Source organism: Chiroxiphia lanceolata, chromosome 22 (assembly GCF_009829145.1).
Source record: "Chiroxiphia lanceolata isolate bChiLan1 chromosome 22, bChiLan1.pri, whole genome shotgun sequence".
In the NCBI taxonomy this organism is placed as follows: Eukaryota; Metazoa; Chordata; class Aves; order Passeriformes; family Pipridae; genus Chiroxiphia; species Chiroxiphia lanceolata.
In genome coordinates this window covers 431,628-448,355 of record NC_045658.1, presented here as the reverse complement: position 1 = coordinate 448,355, position 16,728 = coordinate 431,628, and the positions used below count along the sequence as shown (strand labels likewise).

The 16,728-nt window shown below is 48.6% G+C and overlaps 1 protein-coding gene across 1 annotated transcript in view; it reads left to right on the top strand.

The window, feature by feature from the left end:
* The window catches only part of PAX7 (paired box 7), a 106,267-nt gene that overhangs the window by 84,093 nt on the left and 5,446 nt on the right, over positions 1-16,728 (top strand). Inside the window, exon 9 of the mRNA XM_032709217.1 lies at positions 13,431-13,677. Within this exon, the coding sequence (XP_032565108.1) occupies positions 13,431-13,677 (247 nt within the window). The remainder of the gene's footprint in view (positions 1-13,430; positions 13,678-16,728) is intronic.

Genomic DNA, 16,728 nt, shown 5'->3' with positions numbered 1-16,728 from the left:
CAGGATTCCCACTCCTGTTTCCTAACCCATTCCCACTCTGTAGGTGTGTGTGGGAGTCTGAAGGGCTGTGCCAGGGTGTGTCTGGGCTGGCTGTGGAAGGAGTAAATCATAAAATGGTTTGGGATGGAAGGGACCTTAAAGCCCATCCAGTGCCACTCCCTGCCATGGGCAGGGACACCTTCCACCAGCCCAGGTTGCTCCAAGCCCTGTCCAGCCTGGCCTTGGACACTTTCAGGGATGGGGCAGCCACAGCTTCTCTGGGCACCCTGTGCCAGGGCCTCCCCACCCTCACAGGAAAGGGTTTTTTCCCATATCCCATCCAAGCCTACTGTTTTTCAGTTTGAAGACATTCCCAAGTGCTGATTTCTTCTTCAGTGCCTGTGCCTGAAGAATTTTTGGAAGGGTTTAATTAATAATTCCCACCATTTTATCTACAGCACCTTTGGCCCTTTTTTCAAAGTTGGACCAGACTTGGCTTCTACTTGGCTTTACAAGGAAAGGGATCCAGGCATCTGGGACTTTTCCCCTCTTTCTTTTTCTCCTGGATTTGATTTTTTTGGGGGCGGGCATAGGAAGAGACCGAGGTCCAAGGGACAAGGTCAGTCCCTAGATTTGGAATATCCAGTGATTTGGGGGTTTTGGATTTTGTTCCTTTTTGTGTGCAGAGTCTCTCACGCGGTGACACAAATAAATAGCAGTGGAAATGGCTTTGTTACCAATGGCCAAGTCCTGGTTTGTACCTGCAACACCCTCACCCTGCAGCAGAAATGCAAACTGGGATCACTATGAGTTGCTGGGACATTTTAAAGAGCAAAATATTTAATTCCATTCAACACTCCCTGAAGAATTTATTTTTCTCTCTTTGTAAACAAAGGGGGGGGAAATATTGTAGTTGGATATTTTATTTTCATTATTTTTTGTTACAAATTGCAGTGGTTTACTTTCTTTTGATCTTCCCCTCAAAAGTTTGTATTTGCACTTGCATCCCTCACCCACTTCCTTTCCATTTTCATTTATGCCATTTGAAAGGCTTTCTTTCATCTGAAAGAAAATGTTGTTTGTCTTTTTCATAGTATTTATTCATCACCTGCTGCCCCCTAGTAAACCTTTTATAGAAGAACCTGTAGTACAACACAGAAGCTTAGTTGTATTTTCATTACTGCTGGTTGTGTGTTCAAAGGTGGAAACTCAACATTTTCTATTCTCAGCTCACCCTCTCTGTCACATTTTTGTGGTGGCACTGAAACCAAGCTGATAAAACTGCCCCCACCTCAATAAAACTTCCTTGTATCTGCCAGGGAAAGGCCTATGGATACACCAAACCACCCTGTGGCACTAATGGTTTGAAGGTCTCATTATTGTGCCTAACTTGTTACAAGGCTGGCTGGCTGGGGATCCTTGGCTTTGGCATGCTCAAATTCCTGCTCCCCAATAAACTTCTGCGCCAGCTCGAGTTTTAACCTTTATGGGGCTCGTTTTTCCAGGCGTAAGGTGAGAGGTGGCAGCCCTGCTGTGCCTAATGCATTAAAGAAGGTCACAGAAATCTTTGAAAGAGGAAGAATATTGCAAAAATAAGTCAGATTTCTACTTTTTCTGTAGGTCTGACCTTGCCCTGCAGCTTTGCTGGGGGTGTCAGAGGGCTCAGGGTGCTCAGCTGTCCCTGGTTCAGGGAGTTGCTCTCTGCTGGAGAAGCTCCTGACTCCCGTTTTTCGTGTGTGGACAGGAGGTTTTCCTCTCCACATGATGACCAGGGGAGAATTAATCAAGTGGGGGCTTTATGAATTAATCAGGTGGGGGGCTTTATGAATTAATCAGGTGGGGGCTTTATTCCTGCTGACCCAAAGGCACCCCCAAAGCTCAGGCTCCAGCTGGGATGTCCATTAACTGCACTTGTCCTTCACCTTGCAGAGTTCCAGACTGTCTCCTGGTGGGGCAGGGGCAGGAGGAGACGGGACACGGAGATTTCCTGAGGATCTCTCAGGTGCCAACACTGACACTGGTGTGAACCCAGGGCAAGGCTTAGGGCAGGGAAAGCCCAGGCAGGGCTCTTGTTTTGGGGGTCCAGCCTTTCTGCTTTGCCCATGGCTCAGCTCTGCACCCCTTCCCCAGGGTCCCAAACTTCCCACCAAGGTCCCGGTTCCTCCCTGAGGAGGGATGGAGAGGAGAGCTGTGCCCAGGGAGCTGATCTGGGCACTGAGCGCGGGAATCCCAGGATGCAGCGGAGCAGGAGCCAGGAGATAACCAGAGATGTGTCATCGCTGCCGGCACTTAACACGTTGTGAGATCTGGCAGCTTGTTTGCGGGGTTTTAACCGGCCTCTCCCGTCCCCTTCTTGTCACTGCCCAGTTCCTGCCACTGCCAATCTGTGTCCTAATCTCCATCAATTAACAGGAAACACTTTTACTCCCCCTCCCCGGTGCAGACACCCACCCCGGAGCCCGGGATAAAGAGGGAAGAGCCCCCCCAGCCTCGACCCTCTCCCTAGCCTCACTTTGCACTAACTCAGCGCAACCAATTAGGCATCTGACACCCGTACGGGCTGACAAATTGTTTCTGTCATCTGCTTTCTGTCTTTCATTAAACGGGAGGCAGAGGGGGGGAATTGAGGATGGAGGGGGGCTGGGAGATGTGATCTCCCATGCTTAGTGAGGCCAGATACATTAATTACAAAACGGCCATTTGCAGCATGAAAATGCATTAATTAAATTTATGCAATCATTATCTTTAAATAGTCATATCTTTAAAATAATCAGCCCTTCCTGAGTCTTCCCTCTCCTCCGCTAAGTAGCTCTAATCCCTTTTCCACCATTTATCTCTGGATCGGCAGTGGTTTGTGTGCTTTTAAACTTCTGTGTGCAGGAGATGCCTTAAAAACTCTGCTCCAGTAATGGGAGGGGGTGATACCTTTGCTTTTGCCCTTGGCACTGCAGCGAGGGGCACGACTGAGCAAGCTGGAGGATTTGCCATTTTTTGGAGGCTTTTGATCAAGATATTTTCATAAAATAGAGCTCGTAGCTCAGTCAGGAGTTAAGGAGTTAATGAATAAAGTTCTTTGCTTGCATTTGTACAGGAGAGCAAAAGATGTGCCCTATCGCATGTCCACTTAGGAAATGCATTGCTGTTTTCCTTTGGAAAAAGTTTAATTTTAATGAAGCAGGACCCTTCCCTTTGGCACAGACACAGCTTTGCCAGCAGACAGTTACCTTCCACCAGTGTATTTTTCCTTCATAAAAATCACTTAGTTCAAGGCAGTCAATGATGTTCAGAGGAAAAGCAAGGTTTTAAAAATAGCCATATTGCTACTCTGATGCTCAAAATCACTTCTCGGTGGCTTCATATTGTAATTCTAAAAGATCTTTTATTTTGGAGAAGCTACACACGTGGCCAAAATCAAATAGTGCCAGACAAAAAAGAAGTGCAGTTAATGGCGTGTTAGCCCAGGAGCTTCTGCTTTTATACTTTATTGTTCAAAGGCTTCCCCCATTTGTGATGACTACACAAATAATCACTGCAAACTTAGCAGACCCCAGGTACAGGAGAGCCAAAACACCCAGGGAAGAATTAATCTCATCCCCTGCTTAAGTAAGCACCTATAACACCACAGGAAAACTCCAGTCCAAATAGCTTTTAAAGAGCTGGAGGACTCAGAGGGATAGTGATCTAAACTCCAATCCTTAAGGGCTTTCTTATCACTTCTGGTTAAAGATTTTGTTCTGCTCTTTGTGTGCCTGCATCGTTTTTAATAAATCCTGTATGGTTTTTGCCCCTATCTGTAATTCCTAGTGGGGCAATGCCCAATTAGACAAGAGCCAACACAGTGGTGTTTGCATCCAAACCTTGGGTTGTGTTCAGAGTTATGAGTTTGGGATTAGGACCAGGTAGAATTTGAGGGTGGATTTGATGGGGAGGGAGTCCTGCTGGATTTCTCCCATCTGAGGGGCAGAAAGGAGCTCTGGGGATTGGAAAGGGAAGCAAAGAGCAGCGTGTCCTGCACAGAAAGTCTCCTCAACAGTCTGAGTGTCCCCAGCCTCCTCTTGGAGAAGTGCATTATGGAATTATAAACTGTTTGGATCCAGCACAGCAGGAAGAGTGTAAAGGTGATTACAAATAATGAACACAAAGAGCTCGTTTGTCCCTGGATTGTCCCTGAGAATGGACATTTCTGGATAGAAGGGAAACATCTTGGAGCAACACAGGGAAAGAGGTGGTTGGGTTGGAATACCTGAACTGTGAGAATAACTAATGAATAACTCTGTGAGAGCCAGTGTTTTTACAGCAAGGATCCCCACCTTCTTCTATTCTACTTTCTCTTCTTTGTTTGAACTGATGCCTCCACTCCAGTGGATTCTGCTCCTCGGTGGATGCAGCTCCATTCCCCCTGATTTCTGAACCTGGGAGGTTCATGCTTGGCAAAAGCAAACAGCTCCCTGTGTTAAAACGCGGCAGTGCTCCCTGGCAGTGGAGTTGGAAGAGAGAACACGTGGATATGCAGGGCTGGAAAAGGCATTTCCCTGGGTTTAGGGGCTGCGATTTTCCTGTGGGTGAGGGAAAAAGAGGTCCTGACTTTAAAAATTCATCCTCAGAAGGTCCAAACTGACTCAAGGCGCTGCCAGACGGGATCAGGATGTGGCTTGTTCTTTCTTGCGGGTGAGCTGGAAAGAGAAACCCTCCCCTTAAAAAATGCGGGGAGCTGGGAGAGCAAGGAAACGCGGAGCTGGCAATGGGAAGCACTCGCGATTTTCCTTTTCTTCCATTCTTTTACCAGCTCGAGTTATTAAGTGTGAGGTGTGAGCTTGGCCAGCCCTGCTGAACTTATCGGGGTTATTTCATCTCCCCACGACCTCTCCCATTTACTCCGGGAGCCCCGGAGGCACCGGCTTTGCTTAACTGGTGTATCTTACACTGCAGTTAAGCTGGACCTTAACTGATTACAGCCCTTGATTGATCAGAGAGAGAGGGAGGGGAAGAGAAAGAGGAGTCCTGGAGCAGAGCCGGGACTATCAGTGCACGGAGCAGCCTTGCCTGGGGCTGGGATGTGCCGCTCGGGGATTCTTTGTAGTGCAGCTCCTTTCACATTTATAGAGGCTCCCCTCCACTCTCCAAAAAGAGAGAGAAAATCAGGCGCGGGGGGGCATGGAGAGGAGTCAAAGGATCTCAGGAAATCTTGTTTGGAAGCAGTAAGTCAGCCCCAGCACTCCATTACCAGTGTCCGCGGGGGGCTGTGATAGAGAGCGAGCCCAGAGCAGCTCAGCTGAGAACGGGGGAATCGGAACAGAATGAGGGAGACAAGTGGAAAGGGAGGAGGGGAAGAGGAGACCTTTCTGTGAATTTTGGCTTGTCTTTGTTAGTCTCTGCTGCTGTGAGGCTGCCGAAGAGAGGAATAAAAGGAGTTTCTAAAGCAGTTTTAATTTGCTGGGACCTGGTTGTGCTGCGTGGTCTCCTTTCCCTGCCTTTCCTCACAACCCAGCCATAGATTTAGGGCTGATTTAGCACGAAACCTCGGATATGTTTGTTAATTTCTTGCTATTTTGTATCTCTCTCCAAACCCCAAAAGCTTTTCATTCCTTGTCTGCCATCAGCAGGTCTGAGCTTACCCAGGAAGGCAGAAGAAAAGACACAAGTCCAGCCCATTTCCCGACCCAAAACTAACCCGAGTGCTTCTGTTGATTTTGGAAATGCTTGGGGATTGGAAATGTTAGGAATTCCAGTTTTCCGTGGTTGTGCCTTCCTGCTTCCTCACCCGAGGTGACTTTGTGAGTTCCAAAACTCCACACACAAGATTCATATTCCTGCAGTTAATTCCATGTGTGAAGTATCCCAGAGATGCTCCGTATTTCAGCAGAGGAATTTTCCCAGGGAGACTTTCCTTTCCAATATATTCACTCGGCCTTCACAGAGAAATGTAGGATTAAATATATTAAAGAAGGGAGCAGCATCAGGGTGGAGTTTGCCTGTGGTGACTTTGCTGCACAGAAGTCAGGGGGATGGGGTGGCTCAATTTGCTGATCAGCACATTTGGGAAACACTGGCCTTCTTTTGGTTATTCTATATAAAATATCTTAGCAATTCCAATTTAATCAGGTAAAACCCTTCCTGCATAGGTAACATCAATCAAATAATGGTGCTGATGGTTGGTAAAGCACAAACTGGCCATTTTCAGGAGGGGGTTGCTCAGCAGGGCATGAAAATCAAAGCCCTTTGATAGTTTTGAGATGTCAAGGTGCTCATTTGCCTTTTTGCTTGAGTTTCTCCTGTTTCTGGGAGGGAGGAGCCCACGTCTTCTGGTTTTCCTTGTTAGTGAAATCGATGCCTGTAGAACTGGGACCCCCTTTACCTCCACCACCCCACACTGGCACAGCATGGCTTTTGATATCCTCTCTGGCTATCCAGCCAGCTAAAGCCTTTTCCACCTGCTCTTATCTCAGGGACAGCAGAGTTTGGCGCCCTAATGCCAGGGATAGCGGCTTCTGTTTCTAGATCAAGCAGCTATAACGTAATTCCTGTTCACAGTGATTCCTCCACCCTTCCCCTCCAAATTCCATTTCTCCCACAGGATTTCTTAGAGCTCTTATTGGATCTACGGCCCCATGGAGCTTCTGGTTCCCTTGTGGCATTTCCACTGCGGGAAGAGCCCCCTCCTCTTTCCCACACCATCCACACTCAAGCCATTTCTCTCACCCCTGTAGTTAAGACATTCCCATTCTTTTGTACAGATTAGAAACTTTTCTGTAGACCTTCTCCATAATTTGTACATCTCTACAGAAGCAGGGTGCCCAAAACAAGATGCAGTGCTCCAGGTGGAACCTCACCATAGCCCTGAACAATCAGGTAATAACTTCCCACTGCCTTTTTTCCCGATCCCCCCCTCATGCAGCCCCCGTTGCTCTGCTTCGCTGCAGCTCTCCATCACATCCCCAGCTCCATCCCACTCCCAGCATTCCCTGAGCCCCCTCCATCATCAATGTGTGGCAGCTTTTCATCCATCCAGTGAAACAGGGTCATTTTAGGACACGAATGCTCATCTCCATTTCACCTGCTGTGTCCCAGACCCCTCCCCTGCGGCACTGGAACATCCTGCAGATGTTTGAAGTCACTGGAAGGCATTGATGATGTTTCTGGGTTTATTGTTTGCTGCCAAACTGCAACTGTTCGTGACCACTTTGAGGGGGTCTGGTTTGATCTGTCCCAGGGGAGTGTAGGAAATGAAAGGATTCAGGAACATTGCGTTGTGTTCCCAGGTTTCCACTCTTTGCGTGGCCACCACACATTTTCCAAGGGACTGTGGAAGGTTAACGTAGGAAACAGAGACATTTCCTCTGTAGAGCAGCAGCCATACCAGCCCTGGAGTCCTTCTGTGGCAGGAAGGACTTGTGAGATGTGTGAACTCCACTGTTCTCCTTAGCATGTGCTGATGGATGGATTATAAAGACCTGGGCAGATGTATAAAGACAGTGGAGCATCAGGTTCCTTAAACTTTAATCCCCACAAAAACAAAGTAGAGAGTTAAGTCACATCCTCATTTCTGGCAAAAATGAACCAGGGCTGCGCTTGAAGACAGGGATGTTGTCCTGAAAGGAGGCTGATGTGAATCACAGAATCATTAAGGTTGGAAAAGATCTCCAAGGTCATTAAGTCTTACCTTTGACCAAACACCACTAAACCATATTCTGAAGTGCCAGTTTGCTCCAAAATTTGGTCGGAAGCAATATTAGATGGAAGGGACTACAATTGCCCATATCAGGCATTTTCTAGGTGCAGGAAGTGCACAGCACTGTCTGGATCCTTGGCCTGATTGCAACAGCAAATTTGATGGGTGCACTTGCTGGTTTGGTTTGGAATACTGGGATACAACTCAGCTGGGTCTAGTGGTTTAGAAAATATTCAAAATTAATTGCTTGGTTTTGTGAGTGCAGTGTTAGTGATTGCTACATAAGTCATTTTAGTCCTACCTAGGGGCATATTTGCATATATTTATCCTCCTTTCAAGTGAAGATCTTTGGGGAAACTGTATTTATCTCCTCCTAACTCTTTCTTTGGCTTTCAGTAGTCCTACAGTCACCTATTCATTTTGTTTCCATTTAATGTATGTATAGAATAATCAACTCTTCCTCTTCCCACCAAGTGAAAATGAATCCACAGAGATCAAAAAGCAGTAATATGAGGAAGGGCTGCCTTCTGCAAGGGAGGGGGAAAAGATTAGGTGAACAGGCTGCAAAAGAAAGATGGGAAAGATTAAGCTGTGTCCCCACCAAGCAGCTAAAACCAATCTTGAAGGACAGGGCATGACTGACCTGGAGCAAAAACTGAATCAGCCACAAATGACAGAGACCTCATGGAGGAACTCCAAGGGGATCATTAGCCTGGTCCATGTTGTGAGTAAATCCCTAAGATTCAGCATCTTTCCCATCACAGCCATCAGGCCCCTGGCAGACTTTCCATTCTCTTCTAACACCACAGAAGCTGAAACAAAGAGAGATTTCAGCCTCCAAACACCCCTCACAACACAGAATGTCCCAGTGCTTTTGGCCTGTTGTGACATCAGGTCATCCAAGTGACCACATTTCCAGCCTGTCCCAAAGAGGGAGGATTTCTTCCCATTCCTAGGAAAGCAGTACCACAGCCTCAGAAATACTACCCCCCTGCAGGACACCCTTCCTCTGGTTTTCCCTTGTTGTTTCCTGCCTGGTATCCAGTCTGAAATCCTTTGGGACCACCCGGCAGTTCCTCTGGAGTTGATGCCCTTCAGCAAGTTGTGAGTCTTTCCGTCCTCCCTTTATTCAGGCTCAGCAGTTTCTAAACACAGCATTTTCCTAAGGCAGCCTCTGATTTTGGATGCTCTGCACTGTGTCAAATTGAGTGTCCAGAAATGGAGACGCCACAGAATCAGGGGTCACTCTGGAAAATGCTGTTTGCAGGCACGTCCTGCCTCCCCATGGCTTTGTTTGCTGGAGTTTGATCTCCTCACAACACCTTCCTGGGCACAGGGCGCTGCAGGATCACAGGGTGTGCGTAGAAACCCTGTCAGGTCCAAGACCTGATGTCTCCATCAGCTGGGGGTCTTAGCAAGCTGATAAGGCAGGGAAGAAGATTTAGGGACTCTGAGGATGTCCCAGAGAGGTCTGCTGGGGCAAGGTTTGGTCATGGAACTTCTCTGCTCCCTCCCCAGTGCTCTCAAACCCTTCCCTCTGTGTTATCACTCCCCATCACTTGTCTGCCCCTCGAGCCCCTCCTGCCCCCCCAACACACCCAACCATCCCCCCAACCTAAAATCTGGATCCTGATTGCACAGATGGAAGGTCCTAATTGCACTTCCCCTTCCAAAGCCGCCTTCGTTTATCATAAAGGGTGCACATTTCCCCTGCTACAGTTTCCACGGCCGGAGGCCCTGAGGGCCAGCTCAGAAATGGAGGGAATTAATTACATTTTTTTAACTCCCCTTCTTTTAAAGTATGGGAGAGAGTGATGAAACGTCCCGGGGGGGAGCAGGGGGGAGCTGCAGAGATGAGGGTGGGGAGGGAGGTGGCAGCAGGAGGTGAGAGGGGAACTGGTTCTTTCATCCAGGACGGTCTTTGTGCATTAACCTTGGTTTCCCCAACACATTGGGACCCCAACCCACTCTTCCCATGACAAATGACCTCTGGAAAGGGTAGAAATAAGGCTGAGGGGTCCTGGAACTGTGGCTGTTGCTGACTTAGCCCAAAGTGTGAGCCTGTGACTGATCTGGGACAACAGCAAAGGGAAAGGTGATGGGGAAAGGGGGAGACAACTGATGAGAGGGAGGGGAAAGGCAAGGCTGTCAATCACAGTGATGGACAGGGAGCAGATTTCCCTCCAGATAAAACCTTACAGATGTGAAGAGTGTATTGATTTTTAGTTAGTGATGATAATGCACCAAGAAGTAATAAATTATAAGAAAGCAAGGTCAAAAAGAAAAAGTAAAAGGACTTTGCATTCTTGAGGAGGGGATTTCTCCAGATGCCTCAGACTTTCCTCAGTTCAAAAGTTGCCTGGAAAATGAGTTTATTCAGCTGAAAGAAGAAGCCAGATAACATGGGCTGCCAGGGCTGGAGGGCTCATGCAGGGTTATCTGTGCTGGGTGGCCACGTGGTGGAGAGGGAATAGAAATCTCCGGTTCACTCTTGTTATTCCTGACACCTTCATGTCCTGGGGTGGCCAAGATCAGATGCCACTCTCTGATAAACCTGAGCAAACAGAGTCTCAGGGGAGCTCGGCCCCCAGTTGCTCTCAGAGTGCCTGGAAAAGGCAAATCCTTCCCCTGATCAGTGCTGAAGAGGAATCCAAACTTTTGGGGCTCCTGGCCCAGCTGAACCCCAGAGCCTCTGTTGGGTTTCAGCTGCAGGTCCCAGCCCCCCACATCCACGGGAGCATCCACAGGGATGTACATCCCCAGCCTCTCTTCGGCCTTGTATCCAGCCTGGAATCACCGTGAGGAAACACTCATGCCCTTGTGTTTCACCCTGGATTTCCAGAGGGAAACTCAGCCTGTCTTTTTCAGCAAGAGGTCTTGGGGTGGGATGAATTGTCCTTCAGAAACGTCAGTCTCTCTGTGGAAGGATTCTGGAGGATTAGCAGAGACTGGAACTTCACATGACTAAGGTTAGTTGAGCTGAGTCCGAGCTGAAGTGACTTGCACAAACCCTTGTGAGTCAGTAGCAGAGCTGGGATTAGAAATCAGTCCTGATTCTGACTGATTAAAGCCAATTACTTTTTTTAGCAGGATTTGTGCAAGTGTCTTCTCCAATCCCTGAATCTGAAGAGTGTGAATCTGGGTTTCATTTACCAGCATTGCTTTACAACCCCCTTTCTTTTAGAAGGAAGTGTTAATGTGACTTCTGCTTGCTCCAAGAGCCTTTTATTTTCTCAGAGTAATATGAAGCAGCTGACTGACTCTTGGGGAGATGGCCAGGAGGGAGAGGACTAGAAACCCTCTGCTCTACGAGTGATTCCAGTTGCCCTTCATGTTACAGTGCACGAAATCTTTTCTGCACCTGCGGGGCTTGGCAGGGCAGGCAGCACATCCAGAGCCAAGCAGCACTTCCAGACCTGGACAGCTCAGAAATGGAAAGGAAAAACAGCCTGGCTTTGTGCTGCCTGAGCTGGAGCTTTCAAAAAATAACTCATAATTCATACATCCGTGGCTTTTTGCATGTTTATTGTTTTTAACATCAGATTCTGCTTGTGAATGAAAGCCAGTCCTGTCTGGTGGCTGCTGTGTGTGTGAGTGTCCTGGATGCCCACCAGGGCAGAGGTGTGACACCTCCAGCCCAGGTGATGCCAGAGCTCTGAGCTCTGCCTGCAGCTGCTGGGATCAGGGGATCTGTGGCTGAGCCGGATCAAAGTTCATGACCTGGCTTTAGTGGAAGGCTACAAATAACTTTGCAGCTGGAAAACCTACCTCCAGGCTGCACTTCCATGATTTCCCCACTGCATAAGCCCTGAGGCAGAGATGTTTATGTTACATCCACCTAGGAAAGCATGACAGCCCTATTCATGTATTAATCCACTGTCTTGCATATTTAAATGCAATTTCTTTTCTTCATCCCCCAGTCTTTGGGCTGTCATGGGGCAGGGAGTTCCATGGGCACATTTTGGCAGAGTTAGGGCTAAACATCTTCATCCAGATACCTCGAGGCTTAATGGCTGTGATTAGCTGTGCCTGGAGGGGCTGGAGAGCTGGAGGTATTTTAGGCCCTGTCTAACCCCACGGTGTAGAGACAGCTAAGTCAGTTTTAACTTTTGGAGACCAGCAGCAAACTCTAAGCTCAGTGCAGGCTGAAAGCCCAGGAGGATGAGAGGGTAAATGAACCCTGTCTGAGCTCTGTGCTGCTGCCACTGTGCTGCTTTTACTTACCTTGTTCTTGTTCAAAGCTCATTCCTGTGTCTCTGTTCCAACTGCAGACAAACCCCGTGATCGGGGTTAGATTGATTTTCCAGGCTTTTTAATTAACCCCCTCCCACTGCCTCCTCCTCCACGGGGTTCCAGCCACCCCTGCTCCCGAATTCCCCTCCCAGACAAATGCCTGGGAAGGATCTAAGACCGTCCGAGCCTGGAGGTGGTTTTACATCAAGGGAACGCATCTTTGCAGGACTCCTGAGTCCTTCCGGGGGGAGGAGAAGCTTTAGAAAGTAAAGGCCAGTGTGGAGCTGATCCTTCAGCATAAGCCCTGGCTCCGGCAGGAAGGTGAGGGAGGAGGGATGGGGAAGGTGTCGGGGTGAGCAGGAAGGGGAGACTCTGCTCTCTCTATACAACCCCTCTTGTGTCCTTCCAGAGAATGTAGCCCCTGCACAATAGCTCACCAGGCCGCTGCTGGGGGATAAAGGGCTCATTTTACCACTTGCCAGGCTCCAAATATTTCCAATTTGCCACTTTAATTGATGTCAATAAGGTTATGCTAAATTCGGAGATTTTGAGCCGCTCGGCATCTGAGTGCTGGCCGGGCCCCCCAGGGGACCGTCCCCTCTCCCCCCGCCCTTCCCCAGCCCGGGGATCAACCGAGAGGCATCGGGAGTTCCCTTCCTCCTGCAAACCCTTTACACTCCGAACTCGGCAGCCGCGGGGCGATTCTGCTGATTGCAGAAGGCGATTGCATTAAAGCCTGGCGGGATCAGGTCCCCGTGTGAAGGGCAGAGGCAGAGCCCTGCCCCGAGCTCACCCACAGGAACAAATCTGGCATTTTTGCTGCAAAAGAGGAAAAAAAATAGTTCATCTGTTTCGGGCCTCAAAGCAGGAAGATTGGTTGTGTGCAAATTTAATTACCTTTTCAAACCAAGCACTGCACTGAAACGAGCTGGACCAGGACCTGTTATCCTTTAACATTTGAGGGTAGAGAGAACTTTGACATTTCAGTCCCTAAAGCTGAACCTTCGTCAAAGCCAGAAGGGTTTGCATCTGGTTTGTTTAGGCATCTTGGCAAAGCAAGCCCTGCTCCAGCTTCCCAAGAAAGGGGCTGTCTACACTGTCCCTTTCAGAAAATATGGATTTTTGCTCCCTGTTTTACGTGTCTCCTCTTCTGTGCACAGGAAGGGAGGGGTACCAGGTCCTGGCAGTTCCTGTTGAGCAGGTTTGTCCCGAGTTTATTCCATTCTCCAGTGCTCCTTGCACAGCAGATGCTGTGGCAGGGCAGCAAAAAAACTGACCAGAGATTGAGTGTGCTGTGAAGGAACTTCTCCATTTTCCCTTTTAAGGGCTTTCAAATAAAATGTCAGGCACAGACAAGCCAGCTGTGGGGTCTGTCTGGTGTTATTTGGAGGGAGCAGACCTTCGTTCTCCAGCCTGGCCAAACCTATTCTGATACAGTATTTTCCAGAGCACCATTAGATGTAGGCTTTTTCTCCCTGGTTTGCATGAAGGCAGCTGCACCCTCCCTTTCTCCTCCAGCCATGACGTGTGGTCTCCTGTGTTTCTCCAGGTGATGAGCATCCTGAGCAATCCCAGCGGGGTCCCTCCCCAGCCTCAGGCCGACTTCTCCATCTCTCCCCTTCACGGTGGCCTGGACACCACCAACTCCATCTCTGCCAGCTGCAGCCAGCGCAGTGACTCCATCAAGTCCGTGGACAGCCTCCCGACTTCCCAGTCCTACTGCCCTCCCACCTACAGCACCACCAGCTACAGCGTGGACCCGGTGGCTGGATACCAGTACGGACAGTACGGACAAAGTAAGTGCTCTGCTCACATTCCTCTTGCATGGGGAGCAGGAGAGGAGAGGGAGGGAGCACGAGAAGGTGTGGATATACCACACCATCTTATGTATTGGAAGGGATTCCTGTGGAAATCTGTCCATCTAGAGAGAAAAAGGGAGTTTATTCACCAGACGTGGGTGAAGATTGCTCCTCACAGCTTCCCCAACACCTTTGCAGTCCAGTTCAAAAGTCCCAATTGAAATATTTTAGGTGAAACATTTCTATTACCAAAGGATGACTTCCAGCCCCCTCTTCTTCTCCATCTCCAATTCTCACTTCTCCAAAAGCCCTACAACATGTTCACCCTGCTCAGCCAAAGGAAATCTGGGATTTTGATGCCATCCCTTGGTGATGCCGAACACTGTGTGTCTCTTCCTCCCCTGCCCTCCCCAAGGCAAGGCTTGGGACCATGCTCAGAAGTTTTGCTACAAAACACGATAATCCGGCGCCTGTCAGCTGGGCTGGGATTCTGGGAGACCTGGAGTGAGGCTGGAATTGTAATCCTGAACCTAACCCTCAGAGCTGAAATGCAGAGGGACCCTGGGAGGGTCTGTTCTGCTGTAGGATCCTGGGTCAGCCTGGCAAAGGGCTCACCTGCCGTGTTAAACCAATAATGAGTGTGCTGGTGTGAGACACTGAGCCAGGGGGGGTTAAAGGTGCATCCTCTTCCTCCGGGAGTGCTCCTGCTTGCCCAGAGCTTGTCCTCAGTGACCTTTCCTTCCATTTGGCTGTGGCTTTTTATTCCCCTCTCCATCACAGCCCTTTAATGTCTTTAACTTCTCCAGCTAAATGAGAACCGGCTGTGGCTGCAGACGGGATCAATAGCAGCTTCCCCACACCCCTCCTTTTTTGTTTTTCAGGAGTTTGATCTGTGACCCCTTGACCTTCCCCTGGCTTCTGGATGTGAGGCTGGACACACGTGCTATTGATAAAAATCTTAAACAAATTCCAATACCATGTATTTCCAATAAAGATTCCCTTGGGCAAGACGTTAGTCACACCCATGTGTGTAAAAAATAAAATAAGGAGGACGAGCTATGTTTTCTGGGAGAGAGAGACTAGCAAAGGAGGAGGAAAGAGAAAAAAGGATTTGTCTTGGTTTGCTGCAGGAATTTTCACTTGGGCCTCTCCATATGCTGATGAAAATCTCCTCACACAGCTCTATGTTTAATTTGCCCCTTTTTCCTTTTTTCTCTCACTCTGTTTGTAATAATCTCTGCAAGGAAACAGTTTTCATTGGTAATTAGTCCTGTTAGAGCAATCACTTACATGAGGCTGACCTTGATATAACAACATTTTTCCTGTCTTTCTCAGTGCAGGTTGTATTTAGCAGCATGCTAATACATGATACTTCTAATTCCTCCTCCTTTTTAATTCCTCACTTCTTTTCAAATGCTGTTTAAATGCCCATCAGTGTGAAGTGACCTCCACAAGATCATTTATTTGTGTTCAGTTCAGATCATGTTTTTTTCCCTTCTCTGATGCACCAAAAAAAGTATCAAATCTCTTTTTAGTGAACAGTGATATAATAAAAATGGGGGGTTGTTATGGTGGGGGCAGGCTCTGTGTAACAAGGGACAAAACCAGGGCTTGGAATTAAGAGCCCTATGGCTTTGTTAGGCTTCAGACCTGGCCTGCAGAGAATCTCTCTCCCCACTTCTCTCCTCCTTGTTCTCTGCTTTATAAACACAAACCCAGGCACACTTTCTCTTTCATATAAGCAAATAAACACCCAAAGTACTTTCAGTAAATTTATGGGTTTATTTCGGCTTCCGCCCTATTGAACCAACAAACTGTATCCTTGACTTCTGGCGTGGGATACCCTGGTGCCTTTGAACTCTTCCCATGGGCACTACCCACAGAAAGCAATATTTGGAGCTCAGTATTTTTTTTTAGGGTAGGATTGCCATCAAATTTCCAATTTCTCCCTGACAGGAGAGTGGAGGCAGGTGGGAGTCAGTCTCTTGTCCCTGGTAACAAGTGATAGGACAAAAAAAAGCCCCAGTCTAAAATAGCACCAAGGGAGGTTTAGGTTGGATACTAGGGAAAATTTCTTCATGGAAAGGGTTGTGAGGCACTGGCACAGGCTGCCCAGGGCAGTGGTGGAGTCACTGTTCCTGAGAGGATTTAAAAGAAGTGTAGGTGTGGCATTTGGGGCCATGGTTTAGTGGTGAACACAGCAGTGCTGGGTTAATGGTTGGACTCAATGGTCTTAGAGGGCTTTTCCAGCCTTAATGATTCCATGATTCTCAGATTTTGCTCGGTACTGCTCAGGGCAGAATGACCAGCTCTGACCCCTCAGCTCCCTCCTTTCCCAAGCTCCCCATGGATTCACCCAGAGCACAGGAGACAACAGGAACAGTCACAGCTACACTCTGTGTGAGGAGGGACATTCCTCTGCACCTGCAGCCTCTCAAGACCATCATTTAATGGGCTTACTGAAACATCAGGGGACCAGGCTGACAAGGTCTGGATGAGAGGCAGAACGTGGGCTCTAATCCTTTGGCCACCCCCCTTGTAGGCAGAGACACCCCAAGGCAACATTCCAGAGCCCGGTGTCCCAGGAGCACCAGTCCATCTCTGCTGGCCTGACTGCTGCTTTTGGGCTCTGTGCTCCCTCCTTGCAGCCCTGGATAGCTCATCCTATGCCAAGCCCACTCCCTTCCCTCTGGCACTTGCCCTGCCTGCGAGGAGCAGGGCTGCCAGATTAATGTAGTCCTGGCCATTCCCGGAGGCTGGAGCTGTGTTAATGATGCTGGTGATGGAACGCAGAAGCGTGAAAGGAATCCTAATAGATATGACAAGTCTAATAAGAATTTGTGTGTGGAAGAGACCTCCTCTGGGGCAGGAGGATGACAAGACGTTGATGGCTGAAATTTGTTTACTCATTGGCACTGATTGTACATCTCCTGCCAGCTCCTTATTAATCTAATTTGAGACATTAGAGCTAGGGAGAGGGAGAGACTTTGACTGAAGCTCAGCTAATGAGCAGTGTCACCATCCTGCCCCCATCCTCTTCCCCCTCAG